The following is a 16907-nucleotide window of genomic DNA, read 5'->3' as shown; positions in this document are numbered from 1 at the left end:
TACCAAAGAAGGAGTGCCAAATCCAGAGGTCCTGTGTGGCCACCGCCTCAAGCACCACACTGCAACCGCCTTTGGCGCCTTTGTACATCCCCTGCCAAGCAAATGGGCAATTCTTCCATTTCCAATGCATGCAGTCGATGCTTCCAAGCATCCCAGGGAATCCTCTTGCTGCATTTTGTGCTAGGATTCAAGCAGTGTCTTCCGCATTGGGTGTTCTCAAGTATTGTGGTCCAAACACTGCCACCTCTGCCCAACAGAACTTGTAGAAACACTCTATGCTGGTGGACTCGGCCATGCGCCCATAGTCGTCGAGTGAATCACCGGGAGCTCCGTATGCAAGCATCCTCATCGCTGTCGTGCACTTCTGGATGGAGGTGAATCCAAGAGCACCGGTGCAATCCATCTTGCACTTGAAGTAGTTGTCGAACTCCTGGATGGAATTCACAATCCTGAGGAAGAGCTTTCGGCTCATCCGATAACGGCGCCGAAATGTTTTCTCGCCGTGAAGTGGAGCATCGGCGAAGTAGTCGGAGTAGAGCATGTAGTAGCCTTCGAGACGATGCCGGTTCTTTGCTTTCACCCGCCCAAGCGCCGAGCCGCCTCGCCGCGGCTTTTCATTGCTCGCCAGCAGCTGGGCGAGGGGCGGCGAGCACCATGAGATGCTCTTCTTCCTGGACGTCGGCCTCGGCTTCCTCCTCCAGCAGCGCGGCGAGCTCTTCCTCGTCATCCGAGTCCATCGCCGAGGCAGGCAAATCGCCGAACACCTTGCGCCCGGTAGGCGTGTATCCGCCGTTAAACTGCTCCTTCGCGGCCGGGAACGGCGGCCGGAAATGTCAAGCCGCTGTTGGAGGGGCTGCCGTGGCGAAGCGCTGCTATTTTTCCGGCGGGCAATGGCTATTTAGCGGTGAAGGGCGGCGGGCGGCGTCGGGATATAGCTAGTGGTGGCCGAGGGCGCGGGGAGTAGGAGGCGAGTCGGGGAAGAAAACCTTGACTTTTCTCCTGACGGCGTGGGCCAGCCGTGCTTTTCTCTTGCGCCGGAGCCCCCAACTGCTTCCCAGTGCGCCGGGTTCGGCCTGTGACTGCCGGACGAAAAAAAGGTTCGAGCCGGCAATTTTCGGTGTCCTGAGGGCGCGACTGGGCCGTTTTTTTCGCGCCGGCGCTGAAAAAATGAACTGGGAAGGCCTGTTGGTGACGCGGGTGGAGATGCTCTTAGACCCCAGCGCGCACACTCGGAACCGGAAGGCCGGAAGCCCCACCAGACGCTCAAATGCCCCGCCGCCTCGGGACGACCTACACCGGCCGGATCGCAGCCGCGACGCCGTCCCCCTCCGCCCCCTCCATCACCGTCACCGTATCCCCGACCCCTGCCCCGACGCCGCTCGACCCTCGCGGTTACCCGCTCCCCCGCCGCCACCTCATCTGCGCCGCCGCCAACATCCTCCGTTTTCCCGCCTCTCCCACCCCGCTGGTCGACCTCGCAGACTACCTCCGCGACCGCCGCCTCACGCTCACCGCCTCCGAGGCCTCTGAGATAGTCAAGGCCCTCTCCCCCGACCCCGCTCTTGCTCTCGCGTTTTTCCGCTTCGCCCCCGCTTCCCTCCCGGGCTTCCGTCACGACGCCTTCTCATACAACCGCATCCTGGCGCTCCTCTTCCGCACCAGGGCGGACCCAAGCGAGGCTCTGCGTATCGTCTCGGAGATGGAGCGGGACGGCGTGGCCGGAAACATCTCCACCGTGAATTTGCTGGTTGGAATGGGCGGAGGAGGCGTGGAGGTGACCAAGTGCCTGGAGCTGGCCATGAAGTGGGGGTTGAGGCTTAATGGCTACACCTACAAGTGCATTCTGCAGGCTCATTTGAGGAGCAGGGGGGTGTCCAAGGGGTTCGAAATCTATGAGGAAATGCGCAGAAAGGGGTACAGGCTGGATATATTTGCGTATAACATGCTGCTTGATGCCCTTGCCAAGTCTGGAATGGTATGACAATGGGCACACTTGACATATTTTTAGATGGTACTTCTATTTGCAGTTAGGAGTTTGTATTTTTTTCATGGTCTTCGCATGTTTTGCTGTGATTGTTTGACCTACAATTGTTATGAGGCCCTTGGATTTAAGAATGAGAAGGCTTGAGTGGAGTTTTCATTTGACAAAGTGCTTTTATGGGATGAAATTGGTAATACCTATTAACTAGACTGTGAGCGGTTAGTAAAGATGATTTTGCAACACCGGAGGGATTTTGTTAGTGCAGCAATTGATGCTATTTGATCAAGACGTCAGCTGAGCATTCTTATTAGATTGTGATAACCGCAAAAGCTTATTATGTAAGCATTGATACTAGCCATTCTGGAGGTAGATGGTACTCCCTCTGCCCCGAGATACATCCATTTCTGCGACAAGTAATTCGGGCCAGAGGGAGTACTAGTTAATGTTGGACTTCCGGAGCCTGCATACCTCGCTGGAATAATTGGGGCCTCTTTTGGAGAGCCTGTAGTTCTCATTGCAACCACTGAAGCTTTTTCACCTTGATGGTCATGTAACTAATATATGATGTGTACATACACAAGCAAAGCTGTCGCAATGATGTCATGTCCCTGATTATACAAATAAAAAAAACTTGGTATACTGAACTATGTCTGTGGTATGCCGTCCAAACCTTTTGCAGTAGCTTCCTTTATTTTTTTCAATTCATTAACTCACCTTGATCTCAGTTTTTGAACTGTGATGTGGTTATTTTATTGCTGCTGTAGTAAATTAGCTACAGAAGTAGGCAAAAGCACATCAAACTAACACTAAAATAGGCAAAAGCTGTTGGGACAAACAGGATCACCGTGATCTACCATAATGCTAAGCCTCAAAGCATTTAGTATGGGGGTTCTAGGAGCATGGCTACGTGCCTGATATTGTTGTAGCCTGACTCAGTTGAGAGTCTGAGATTGCCAGATGCAATAAATCTTTGGCCTCGTTTAATATGCTGTTGAGAATGGCTTCCATTGTTGAACAATAATGCATAATGGTTACACTATGAACACCCTGAGTTGGATACAATAATATCACCTCATGTAGCACTGGTATTTCAGCTTTCCTATGATCTATCTCTATCGATCAGGTGCCAGGATCAATTTCAAGAAGCTTGCATATCTGTGAAATGTTAACTTTTTTGTTAGTGAATGTAAACATGAAGTTGTGTTGTTTTTCTCGGTGTTTAATGCTCACCATGTCATAAAAACTAGCCTAGGGCATCCCATCGTCCGTAGATTGTAATATTTGACATATAACACATCTTGATATGCACATCTTATTAGGATTGCCATTTCTGAATTTTCGCAGCTGATATTTGTTATTTAAGCAGGTTGACCAAGCTTACCAAGTCTTTGAAGATATGAAACAAAAGTACTGTGAGCCGGATGCGTACACATATACTATACTAATTAGAATGTCTGGGAGGGCTGGGAAGACTTCTAAATTTCTCTCATTTTTTGATGAAATGGTATCAAAAGGATGTGCTCTTAACCTTATTGCTTATAATACTCTTATTGAGGCTCTTGGTAAGAACAAGATGGTGGACAAGGTAATCTTTGTACTTTCCAAAATGATCGAGGGCGACTGCCAGCCCAATCAATTCACGTATAGCATTACATTGGATATTTTGGCAACAGAAGGACAACTGCACAGACTAAATGAGGTTCTGGATATCTGTGATAGATATATGAACAAATCAATTTATTCTTATTTGGTCAAGTCACTTAGCAAATCTGGGCATGTAAGTGAGGCACATAATGTATTCTGTCAGATGTGGAACTCCTATGAAACCGGAGACATGGATGCTTTCGTATCAATGCTTGAGGTGTTATGCAATTCAGGAAAAACATTAGAGGCTATTGATCTCCTACATATGATGCCTGCAAAAGGGGTTGCTACTGATGTTAGCATGTACAATATGGTCTTTTCAGCCCTAGGAAAGCTCAAACAGGTCTCTTTCATAACCAGTCTCTTTGACAAGATGAAAGCTAACGGGATTGCTCCGGATCTTTTTACCTACAACATTGTGATATCAAGCTATGGTAGAGTTGGCTTAGTTGGTAAAGCATCTGGATTGTTTGAAGAAATGAACGCTAGCAGTTGTAAACCTGATGTCATCACTTACAATTCTTTGATAAACTGTCTTGGGAAAAACGGAGATCTTGATGAAGCCCACATGCTTTTCAAAGAGATGCAGGAGAAGGGATATGATCCTGATGTCTTCACTTACAGCATACTGATTGAATGCTTTGGGAAATCTAATAAGGTTGATATGGCATGCAGCTTATTTGCTGACATGATTGCAGAGGGATGCATCCCTAATGTTGTAACTTATAACATCTTACTTGATTGTTTGGAGAGGCATGGGAAGACAGCAGAAGCTCATAAACATTATGAGACTATGAAGCAGCAAGGGTTAACTCCTGACTCGATAACTTACTCAATACTTGAGCGGTTGGAAAGTAGATCTCAGCGAACAGTACGAATACGAAAGTCAGCTCGGGCTACAAGTTGGGTTGTCAGTCCTCTAAGATGATGGTGGCAGGGATCTGCCCTGGTTCTTCAGCTTGTGTACTGGAGTCTGCCTACAATGTTGAATTGTATTTCAATGCTCCAATGATATCAAACTATGTGTTCAGTCACCATTGAAAATTTCTGGCTTTCTTCTTTTGAATGACAAGTTAGGGATCACTTGGTCAGGCATAATACATGGTTACTTGGGTTGCAATCCTGAACAAATCATGAACCATATACTGGATAAGCTATTGTGTAAAATTCAAAATCAACAGTTCAAGAAGCAAGTATCCCTATTCCAAGTTCCTGCAGATATGTGGGTTCTTGCAATTAATACTTACAGGGTATCCAACACGATGATTGCAAGTCTGTAATTTGGTTATCCTATGTTATGCAACTGAGACAGGTTAGAAGAGTCATGACATCAAAAAGAGAGAACTTGGTGATTTTTGAGGTTGTTGGATTAAAGGATGCTTGTCATGGCAAAGTTCTGGTTGACATTGATGATACACTCCAAAACAGGTAAGAGTTGTACTGTGCCATGTTAACTACCTTTAAGATGTGAAGAAGATATCTTATAAATCTCAGAGGTCATATTTGTAGTCACGGTCTTACCTGATAACTATTTTATAATATTAATCGTCATTGTTATTGGCATCCTGCAGTGCTACAGAATGCAGTTAATTTCACTTGAGTCGTGAATCCTTGATCCTTTCTGCTTTCTTGCTTCCTTCCCTATGTTTTGATGGTATTTGTGGTAACTTTGTAATGCATCCAGCACATGTAGCTTGAAAAACCATCTGATTGTTTTTGTGGAAGTCGCATTTTGTTGCTGTTATCAAGATACATAATTCAAAACATTCAAGGGGACATGGAATGTAACACCCCCGGTATCCTGCTACAGTAATCGCATGCCTGATGATGCCATGTCATCATAATGAAGTTGCTAATCCTCACTTTGTTTCAGACCAAACTCAAATTCAAATTTTAAAATGCAAGTCAAATAAATTATTTCTCTAAACAGTAAAACAAAAATGTTCACTGGGTTAAAAATATTCATTAACTAATTGTCATGAATGATTAAACATCATCCTAGATATTTATTATCCCCAGGAAATTAAAACAGTTTCAAATCAGCATTTTAAATGCTTTCCTATTTTTGAAAAAATCCAAATCAATTCAAACTCCTTCCAAATTTTTTGTGGCAGTGCCAAATATTGTAATGTATTTATGTGGCCAAGTTCCACATTTTACAAAGACAAATTGGCAACTCAAAGTATTGCAAATAGATTATGTAAAAGAAAAACAGAAAATAAATTAGCAAAAAGAAAAAGCCTAACTACCACTGTGCATTTGTAGCCCATTGCTATAGTGCACAGCCCAGCCCAACAACCCCTTTTCCCCTTCCTCCTGCTACAGGAAGCAGAGAGGGGATCGTGTGTTAACATACTTGTATTTGTACTGTATTCTGTTATACTTTGACTAGCTGTTGTAATAGCTGTTGTATCCTCTCCTACTTTCTAGGATCGCTAACCACTCTCCCGTCATGGCCTGCGTGCCTTGCATAACGGGAGACTTGGGTTCTCTGATATATATGTAACCTGTAACCTGCTCCATATTCAGTGAATACAACAGCACAGTGACAACCATCTCGTCTATCTTGGTATCAGCTTCCATGGCTTTCGAGGACATCTTCGGCGACCTCCCCTCTCCGGCTGCCTCCGCCGCCGCTGCCGACTCTCCGTCCTCTCCTCCTGGTTCCTCTGCGCCTTCCGCCTCCACTCTTCCCGCCGCCACCTCTGCCCTTTCCACCATGGTCGTTCCTCCTGCCGATCCCTACCTACTCAACTTCCATCAAGATCACATCTCCAACCACATCACCTTCAAACTTGATCCCTCTGCCAACAGCTACATCAAGTGGAGGACTTTCTTCAATTGCGTTCTCCAGCAACACCGTGTCCAAGATCACGTTCTCCAGCCGCCTTCCGCCCACCTGGCTTGCCATCGATCAACGGCTGATCCTCTGGATCCTTTTCACCCTGGCCGACTCCCTTCTTGAGCTCATCATGGGCGGCGCCACCGACGCCTACACCGCCTGGACCCGTATCCGGGACTACTTCCGAGCCAACCAAGGTGCCCAATACCTCCATCTCACTCGTCAGTTCCGTAACCTCAAGCAGGGTGGCCTCACGGTCTCGGACTACGCCCGGCGCCTGAAGGCGCTCGCTGACGCCCTCGCGGACACAGGCAACCCCGTCAAGGACCACGACCTGACGATGCAGCTCCTGCACGGCCTCGACGCCCGCTTCGACACCATCCGCACCATCCTCGGCGACACCGTTCCACTGCCTCCCTTCGCCGTCACACGTTCCCGGCTCGACCTCGCGGAGTACAACCTCAATCTCCGTGCGGCTGAGGCGGGGTCCGCAGCCCTCACCGTCACCGGCGGTCCCAGCACCAACCCTGACCGCGGTGATCGCGGTGATCGCGGCGACCGCGCTGATCGCGGCGACCGCGCTCCTCCTCCTGGCCGCGGCACTGGTGGCGCCCGTGACAACGGTGGTGGCGATTGTGGCCGTGGCCGTGGTCGCAACGGCGGTCACGGTCGTGGCCGGTCGGACTCTGGCGGCCGTGAGTCCTCGTCTTACCCACCGTCGCCGTGGACCGGCTATTTTGCTCCGTTCGGCATGGCGTTGCCGGCTCCCCGCCCCGGCTGGGTCCCTCCCAACGCTGCTGGTGTCCTCGGCCCGCGCCCGGGGGTTCATTCCCAGGCCTACCCGCTGATGTACTCTGGCGCACCCCCTCAGCAGCCGGGCCCTTCCACCTTCCCTCTAGGCGCTCCTGGCTGGGATCATGCCGCCCTTCTTCATCTAGCCTACAGCCAGCAGGGTCTGCCCCAACACGGTGCAGACTGGATCCTCGACTCCGGCGCCGCCACACACGTCACGGGTAACGCAGGTAACCTCTCCTCGTTTCATTCTTTTCCAAAGCACAATTCTGCTAGCATCATCGTCGGGAATGGTGCTCGCTTGCCTGTTTCTGGCGTTGGTTCCACTACTCTCCCTCCCACTAATCTCTCTCTCCACGATGTTGTCGTTTGCCCTTCCATCGTTAAAGATCTCATATCTGTTCGTAAATTGTCTTGCGATAATAATGTTTCTGTTGAGTTTAACCCATCTGGTTTCTCCATGAAGGCTCTTCCAACCAGGACGCCCGTCATGACGTCCAGTAGCCCAGGCCCTCTCTACCCATTCTACGGCAACCACACTCTGGGCGGCACCGTGTTCTTCATCACTTCCGGCGATTTGTGGCACCAACGTCTTGGACATCCTGGCAAGGCGTCCTTAGCATCTATTTCTAAAGATTTTCTTCCCGATTGTAATAATGCTGCACGATCCCCTTGTACGGCTTGTCAACTCGGACGGCAGCCTCGTTTATCTTTTACTTCTTCCAATAATTGTACTAGTGCTCCATTTCAACTTATTCACTGTGATCTCTGGACTGCTCCGGTTACAAGTTTTTGGGGCTATCAATATTATCTTCTCATTCTTGACGACTTTTCCCACTACTCGTGGACATTTCCCTTACGACATAAATCCGAGACTTCCCCTACTCTCCAACGTTTCTTTACCTACATCCTCACCCAATTTCATACTCTCATTAAGTGCATGCAATGTGATAACGGCGGAGAATTCATTAACACTTCTCTTCGCACTTTTTTCTCTAACCACGGTATCATCTACCGTCTCTCCTGCCCCCATACCTCTCCACAAAACGAAAAGGCCGAACGCATGATTCGAACTACCAACGACGTCCTTCGTACACTCCTCCACGCTTCCCTCCCACCACCCTTTTGGGTTGAGGCTTTACACACCGCTACACATCTCCTTAATCGTCGTCCGTCCATCCGCACCACGCCCCACACCCCCTATTTTCTTCTTACCGGTGTTCAACCATGCTACGATCATCTACGCGTTTTTGGGTGCCTCTGTTTTCCCAACCTATACGGCACCAGCCCTCACAAATTAGCCCCCCGTTCCACCCGTTGCGTCTTCCTAGGCTACCCCTTGGAGCACAAAGGCTATCGCTGCTTCGATCTCACTTCTCGTCGCGTTATTATTTCTCGGCATGTTATCTTTGATGAAGGAACCTTTCCATACACGCCTCCCTCCCTGACTGCCACACCCACACCTGCCGCAGATAATCCTGTCCGTGCTCCCCTGGCCATGCAACGTACCCGCCCCGGGATCCTCTCCCCACTTCCTTCCGTTGCCAGCGGTCCCACGCAACCCACCCCACCCACCGCTACACCCAATCCCGCTTCTCCCGCGCCCTGCGGCTCTCCCACCGAGCCGACCGCATCTGACCACCCACCCAGCCCGCGTCCCGCGGCGCCTTCCCATTCGCCCCATGCGCATTCTCATGCACCGCCTGCGCCCAATTCCCTCGGACCGCCCCCCGATATCTCCCTCGGATCTGCCGCTGATTTTGCCTCCACCTCTGCTCTGGACCCCACCATATCAACATCGCCTTCTGAGCCGTCCACCCCTAGTCCGCCACGTCGTCCTGTAGTCCCCGTCCCACCTCCTGTTAATTCACATAAAATGATGACCCGGGCCAAACGTGGTTTCACTCAACCACGCCGCCTATTCTCCCTCACCGCCTCCCAAACTATCTCACCCCTTCCTTCTTCCTATAAAGCAGCCTTAAAGGATCACCATTGGTACGATGCTATGCTTGCTGAATATACTGCTTTGCTAAAGAACGATACATGGAGTTTGGTTCCTCGTCCTGCAGGTGTCAATGTGGTTACCGGGAAATGGATCTTCCGCCACAAATTCAATCCGAATGGCTCCCTCTCCCGGTACAAGGCGCGTTGGGTTCTTCGTGGGTTCACGCAGCAGGAGGGCGTTGACTACACAGAGACTTTTAGCCCGGTTGTCAAACCGGCCACGGTGCGGGTCATCCTCAGCATTGCCACCGCCTCCTCTTGGCCGATCCACCAACTCGATGTCAAAAACGCCTTTCTTCATGGTGATCTTGGCGAGACTGTCTATTGCCACCAACTGGCGGGGTTCCTTGACTCCTCTCGGCCTAATCATGTCTGTCTTCTTAAGAAGTCTTTATATGGCTTGAAACAGGCTCCACGCACTTGGTTTCTGCGTTTCCGCTCTTATCTTCTCTCATTGGGGTTTACTTCCTCCAAGTGCGACCCCTCTTTATTCATCCTTCACCATGGCTCTTCGGTTGCATATCTACTTCTTTATGTAGATGACATAATCCTCACCGCCAACTCCGTCACCACCCTCAACTCTGTCATCGCGTCCCTCAAGACAGAGTTTGCCATGTCCGACCTCGGTGACATACACCACTTTCTTGGTGTCAATGTAACCCGCAACACATCTGGTCTGTTCCTCTCTCAACAGCAATACGTCCTTGAAATCTTGGACCGCACCCACATGCTCAATTGTAAACCCATCTCCACTCCCATAGACACAAAGGCCAAACTCTCTATCCATGATGGTGATTCCCTGCCTAACCCAACCCTCTACCGCAGCCTAGCTGGTGCCCTCCAATATCTTACATTAACACGGCCTGATATCTCATATGCCGTGCAACATGCGTGTCTCTTCATGCATGCCCCTCGCACCACCCACTTTCAGCTCCTCAAACGCATCCTACGCTATCTACAGGGCACTTCTCACTTCGGTCTCCAGCTCTACAAATCACCATCTCATGAGCTTATTGCCTATTCCGATGCTGATTGGGCCGGCTGCCTCGACACCCGGAAATCAACCTCCGGCTTTTGTGTTTTCCTTGGCTCTAATTTGATCTCCTGGTCTTCTAAGCGGCAACCTACGGTTTCCCGCTCTAGTGCGGAGGCCGAATACCGTGCGGTGGCGAACTGTGTTGCGGAAACTACATGGCTGCGCCAACTACTTCACGAGCTCCGTCGCCCTCCATCTCGCGCCACCGTGGTGTAGTGCGACAACATCAGTGCGACGTATCTCTTCTCCAACCCTGTTCAGCATCAGCGGACCAAGCATGTGGAGATTGACCTGCATTTCGTGCGGGACCGTGTTGCCTTGGCTGAGGCCAGAGCTCTTCACGTTCCCTCCGGTTCTCAATATGCAGATATCTTCACCAAGGGCCTCCCGTCGGCGGTCTTCACTGATTTTCGAGCCAGTCTGAACATCCACCCCGGCGGTGTTCCGACTGCAGGGGGGTGTTAACATACTTGTATTTGTACTGTATTCTGTTATACTTTGACTAGCTGTTGTAATAGCTGTTGTATCCTCTCCTACTTTCTAGGATCGCTAACCACTCTCCCGTCATGGCCTGCGTGCCTTGCATAACGGGAGACTTGGGTTCTCTGATATATATGTAACCTGTAACCTGCTCCATATTCAGTGAATACAACAGCACAGTGAGAACCATCTCGTCTATCTTCGTGGAGGCCATCCATGGCGTCCTGGGCACGTGCCGATCATCCTCGGGCCTCCCCTGCTGGTTAAAACGACGCCCGCGGCCCCCTTTCGGAACCCTAGATCGACTTCCTTCCTTTCCTCGCGCCACCATCGTCTTCCCCACGCTCGGACGTACCATCGTTGCCATGGTCACCGTCGATCCCGGGGCCACTGAGCTCCCCGGCGCCTAGGAGCTTGACCTGTAGCTTCGTCTACGTCGCCTACTTCGCTTACGAGGAGCAGATCGACCGGAGCCGCACCAACACGAGATGATCGACCATCTTCTTCGTCTGGTGTCACCGGCGTTTGTCGCCAAATCCACACCGCCCTGCTGCTCCTGACCTATCGCCGGGCCCTCGTGTGCCTCCACGGTGAGCATCCGCCCGTTTCCTTTCCGTTCGTGCTTCGGTTCCGTGCCGTAGCTAGCTGTTAACGTCGCCGTCGCCATTGCCAGAGCTTATCTCTGCTGCCGAGCTCGCCGTCGTCGCCTGAGGCCTCCCCAGCTCGTGCTTGATGCACCGGTGGATTAGTGCGGGCACCAGCACTCGAACGAGCCCTCCCACGCTTCTTTTGTGTGCCGGAGTGGCGTTTCCAACCGTTGCCGTCGCACACTGCTCCCCGCACGGCCTCGTCCTCGTGCCCCGCATCGCTCTCATCCCCTGGCCGCCCTGGCCGGAGCCAGCCCTGTCCGCGCGCGCTCCGCCGCGCCTGGCGCCCGTCCGTGCATGCGTCCCGCCGTGCTCCAACCGCGCCGCGCCGCTGCCGCTGCTCGTCCTGCTGTTGTGTTGCTTGCTGCTTAGCTGCTGCTCCGCTACTAACTGCTACTGCTGCTGCAGAGCCATGCTGTTGCCTTCTTGCTACTGCTGCCGCTGCATAGCTACCGCCGCTGCTGCTGTTTCCTTAGCTGCTGCCGCTGCTGTTTGCTGGTCGCTCTGGCTCGTAGCTGCAAAGTTGTTGGATGAAGAAACAACTGACGAAACTGAACTGTAAAGAAACCCATGAGACTACCAGAGAGCTTGCCCCGTCCAAGCTTGGTTATGTGATATCTGTGCGTTTGTGTGCACACCCGTGAGGCTGGCCGTGCAACCAGGCCGGCCCTTGTTTATTAGAGCTAGTGTAGTTAGTGCTAAATTAGTCTAATAACATATGACGTTTGGTCCTCCATTAATTAGGTTTTATTTATTTATAGGTATAGCATATGACATGTGGACCCACAAGCATTGTTCACTATTTGACCCATTCAACTATGACTTGTTGACTTTGACCGGCCCCACTTGTCATACCCCCTGTCTGGGTACACTCCGTGTACCCATGGCAAATTGCAGTTTATTATCGAATTAATATTAAATCCAAAAAATTGTTTAAACTTTGGAAATTCATATAAATTAATCTATAACTCGGATGAAAAAGTTTTATATATGAAAGTTGCTAAAAAATCCAACGAATCCGAATACGCGGTCCATTCATCTGTCACATGCCCCTAGCATGTTGAACATGGAATCGTCCCCCTCTTTTCATCTGTCTAGAAAACGCCAGACATCGAAAAAAAACCTCCGAATGTTTTCCCTCTCCGTCTGCAACGTCTAGCACTGCGTCAGGTCACCCTAGCACCGCGTATTGCCTTGTTATGCTTTATGATATTTTGATTGCTCTGTTATTTATTATGTTCCCCCTCTGTTATTTCTTTCCGGTAGACCACGAGACCGCTGCTGATACCCCTGTGATCGACTACACCGGCGATGACCCCTCCTTGATAGAGCTTCCGGGCAAGCCCCCCCTTGATCACCAGATATCGCCTATTCTTCTCTCTACTGCTTGCATTAGAGTAGTGTAGCATGTTACTGCTTTCCGTTAATCCTATTCTGTTGCATAGCCTATCATTGTTGCTACAGATGTTGATACCTTACATGCATTCCAAAATGCTTAGTATAGGATGCTAGTTTATCATCAGTGGCCCTACATTCTTGTTTGTCTGCCGTGCTATACTATTGGGCCGTGATCAATAGGGTGGTGATCACGGGTATATACTCATATACATATACATGATACATGTGATGACTAAAGACGGGTCGGCTCGAAGAGTACCCGCGAGTGATTCACAAATTGGGGGCTGAAAGGACCTTTGTCCCGACGGCTCTCTGGGTGGATCTTTGTGGCGGAGCGACAGGGCAGGTTGAGACCACCCAGGAGAGAGGTGGGCCTGGCCCTGGTCGGCGTTCACGGTTACTTCAAGATAACATGCTTAACGAGATCTTGGTATTTGATCTGAGTCTGGCCACTGGCCTATACGCACTAACCAACTATGCGGGAACAATTATGGGCACTCGATGTCGTGGTATCAGCCGAAGCCTTTGTGACGTCAGCGACTGAGCGGCGCGCGCCGGGTTGGACCACGTAACGCAACTTCCTTTGTAATGGAGATTGCTAGGTCTGCTCACCAGCCGTGTACGCAACGTGCAGGTGTGCAATGGGCGATGGGCCCAGACCCCTGTGTGCATAGGATTTAGACTGACGTGCTGACCTCTCTGTTGTGCCTAGGTAGGGCTGCGACGTGTTGATCTTCCGGGGCCGGACATGACCTAGGAAAGTGTGTCCGGCCAAAGGTGATCGAGTGTGTTGGGAAATGTGGTGCACCCCTGCAGGGAAGTTTATCTATTCGAATAGCCGTGTCCCTCGGTAAAAGGACGACCCGGAGTTGTACCTTGACCTTATGACAACTAGAACCGGATACTTATTAAAATACACCCTTCTAAGTGCCAGATACAACCCGGTGATCGCTCTCTCACAGGGCGACGAGGGGAGGATCACCGGGTAGGATTATGCTATGCGATGATAATTGGTTAATTTACCATCTACTCTCTTCTTCTGCTGCAAGATGGAGGTTGCCAGAAGCGTAGTCTTCGATAGGACTAGCTATCTCCCTCTTATTCCGGCATTCTACAGTTCAGTCCACATATGCTACCCTTTTCCATTTGATACCAGTGCATACATATGTAGTGTAGTTCCTTGCTTGCGAGTACTTTGGATGAGTACTCACGGTTGCTTTGCTCCTCCTTTTCCTCTTTCTATACCCGGTTGTTGCGACCAGACGTTGGAGTCCAGGAGCCAGACTCCACCGTCGACGATGACTCCTACTACTCTGGAGGTGCCTACTACTACGTGCAGGCCGCTGACGACGACCAGGAGTAGGTTAGTAGGATCCCAGGCAGGAGGCCTGCGCCTCTTTCGATATGTATCGCAGTTTGTGCTAACCATCTTTTGGCAACTTGTTTAACTTATGTCTGTACTCAGATATTGTTGCTTCCGCTGACTCATCTATGATCGAGCTCTTATATTCGAGCCGTCGAGGCCCTTGGCTTGTAATATGATGCTTGTATGACTTATTTTATTAGTAGAGTTGTGTTGTGATATCTTCCCGTGAGTCCCTGATCTTGATCGTACACGTTTGTGTGTATGATTAGTGTACGATTGAATCAGGGGCATCACATGTTGGTATCAGAGCCGACTGCCTGTAGGTAGCCCCCTTTCCAACTCCTTGGCCGAAGTTGAGTCTAGTCATGTATTAGGACCTTTTATTCCTCGTCTTTACTCTAGGACTCTGACCTCTCTTCGATCCGGGTTAAAGATTTTACTAACTCTAACCTTAGGTTCTCGTAACTACTTACTCCCAGAGAGCCCCTCATTCCAGATGGTCACTTGGTGCACCAGAAGATTCCAAAGATACTCTTCGATGTTTTTCCGAGACCCTTGTGCCCTTCACCGTTGCAATTCCCTACCACCGATGAATCCCTATGGATAGCTACATACACTTGTCGTCCAAACCTTCTTTTCCAATCGCTATTTTTATTACAAGATACCCTGAAATACTTTTCGATATTCCGAGAATCGTTGTGCCTGCTGCCTTGCAGCTCCTTTTCTGCATGAATACATGTTCGAATAATTCCTCACACTTATCGAGGATTTGTTCATTCCTAGTTATTCATGTGTTTCACAAAGTACCCCGAAATGCTATTCGACCTTCCGAGAATCCTTTGCAACCTATTGCTTTGGAAAGTCTTGTGTGCCTGCATTATGGTTGATTCCATATTTCTAGTAATCTTCGTTGACATCCTCTGTCACTATCATTTCGAGTCCCTTGATCCAATATGTTGCGAATGCTCGCAATCCTCAATTAGATCATAGTATTCATCCTTCCGACTCAGACGTCACTCCAAACATGAGCTTGTTGTTGGCAAATCAAACCTTGATTGATTGTCGATCTGTATCGATCCAACTCAATTATCTTTTGATCAAAGCCTCTGCTTCAGATCTTCTAATTTGAAAATGTAATTCCTTTGTATTCAAGCTTTGCAGTTATCCAGTTATATCTATATTCCGATGCCTTTGCATTCTTTCTTCTTCTGGTTGAGTATCGATAGTCACATCAGATCCTTTATGGACCGCCATATCCTTGGTTGGATTATTATCCGATAATGTCCTTCATATTCATTAACCTTGTGAGTTCTTCCCTGACACATAATGCCTTTGGTAAATTCTATCATCTGCTTTTGTCAACCATGCTCTGCTTTCGAGCTGGTATATATTACTATTCAAGCCTATGGTATATATTCCTAAGATGCCACTGTGGGTTGAAACTATGCCTTCCCTAATCCGTGTGAACCCGATAGTTTTCATGAGTCATACTATTCTGGTGTTTTACCAGATATAATTTCAACACTACAACTTCATCAAAAGCAAGAAGTGAATGGAAGGTTATGCATTGAAGAAGTGGGAGTCGACCTTGAACTTTGTGTTCATGCCCATGGACCCGATGTGGAACTTATCACGGAAGCCTATTGTGATAATAATAATCCCCTTATTATAAGTTCATTTGGTATCTATGTTTGGTCCTTTGCAACCGTGGTTCTGACCATGATTATTCCCCTTTGATTCCATTTCTCGGACAAGTTAAAGCACTTGTCTTCTGCAGATCAATGCATCTCTGCAACCTCTATTTTGATCTTCCTTCGTATATTACCCTCCGTATCTCGATAAGGACAAAGAACTATGTTGCTTCCTATGAGTCTTCATCTAGTATGGCTTCTCAGTGATATCAGATTCCTCGTGTTCTGAGTTATTAGTCACTCGAGAACGCCGGTAAGTGAATCGATTCTGCACTCCGATTCTATAACTCTAAGTAATCTTCATTGCTTACGAGTTTAATAATCCTTCAAGTCATTCCTAGCCTGATCGGCTATACAATTGTCGTGCTAAATTTTAACTGTGCTACTTGGACCTTCTTCTTGGTGCACAATTTTCGATGATGAGCTAGGCTTACGTCAATCATCCTTGTCTTATCGTTTCACCTCGAACAGCAAGCTTGCTTCCAAGTTTGTGTTGTATCCGTGGTTCCAATAAACTTCCGCTTCATCATTCCTTTGACTTGACATCATCTCCGATCGATTACATCTTCATGAAATCTCTCGACAAATGTGTCATGATCATCATCAACATTCTAAACTCTTCCAGGATATCAATCGAATTCATGATGAGAAATACTATCCCAGCCCCTCGATGATTTGTGTTATCATCAAAAACATTCTTGCCTTCCCCCCCAACACAAACTTGTTCATATAATTTTGGAAATACATCCTTTTTGACATATCGATGGATTGTTGCTGAACCCATCGACCACATCCTCATCTTTTTCCTAATAAAATTGCATGAGGTGTTCTAGAAAATTCCCAATGGATCCTTTGTGTACTCAAGGTCCAACCTTTACCTGATGACCATGTCAATTCTATCTCGAAACATGTCTCTGATACTTCGATCTTCAATGAGAACATTTGAAGCAATGCTATATTTTCTTTATCAATTATCCTAACATCGTTGTATGGGTAATGTCATGAAATTCCTCTCCCCTTACCTAA

At 48.9% G+C, this 16907-nt stretch overlaps 1 protein-coding gene and 1 pseudogene across 2 annotated transcripts; both read left to right on the top strand.

The window, feature by feature from the left end:
* The first annotated feature begins 975 nt into the window (after window positions 1-975).
* ABO5 (ABA Overly-Sensitive 5) lies at window positions 976-5240 on the top strand. The gene is made up of 2 exons (XM_048678216.2): window positions 976-1975; window positions 3348-5240. Exons 1-2 carry the CDS (start codon window positions 1268-1270, stop codon window positions 4551-4553), a joined length of 1914 nt encoding a protein of 637 aa, XP_048534173.2. The 5' UTR covers window positions 976-1267; the 3' UTR covers window positions 4554-5240.
* Window positions 4920-8084, top strand: LOC147964927 (uncharacterized; annotated as a pseudogene). The gene is made up of 4 exons (XR_015608066.1): window positions 4920-5053; window positions 6155-7211; window positions 7349-7489; window positions 7726-8084. The product of XR_015608066.1 is annotated as an uncharacterized LOC147964927 (transcript).
* The last annotated feature ends 8823 nt before the right edge of the window (window positions 8085-16907 follow it).

Source organism: Triticum urartu, chromosome 6A (genome assembly GCF_056163025.1).
Source record: "Triticum urartu cultivar PI428250 chromosome 6A, HENAU_Tu73, whole genome shotgun sequence".
Lineage (NCBI taxonomy): Eukaryota > Viridiplantae > Streptophyta > Magnoliopsida > Poales > Poaceae > Triticum > Triticum urartu.
Note: the sequence above shows the minus strand (reverse complement) of the source record. Positions and strands in the feature narration are given on the sequence as shown.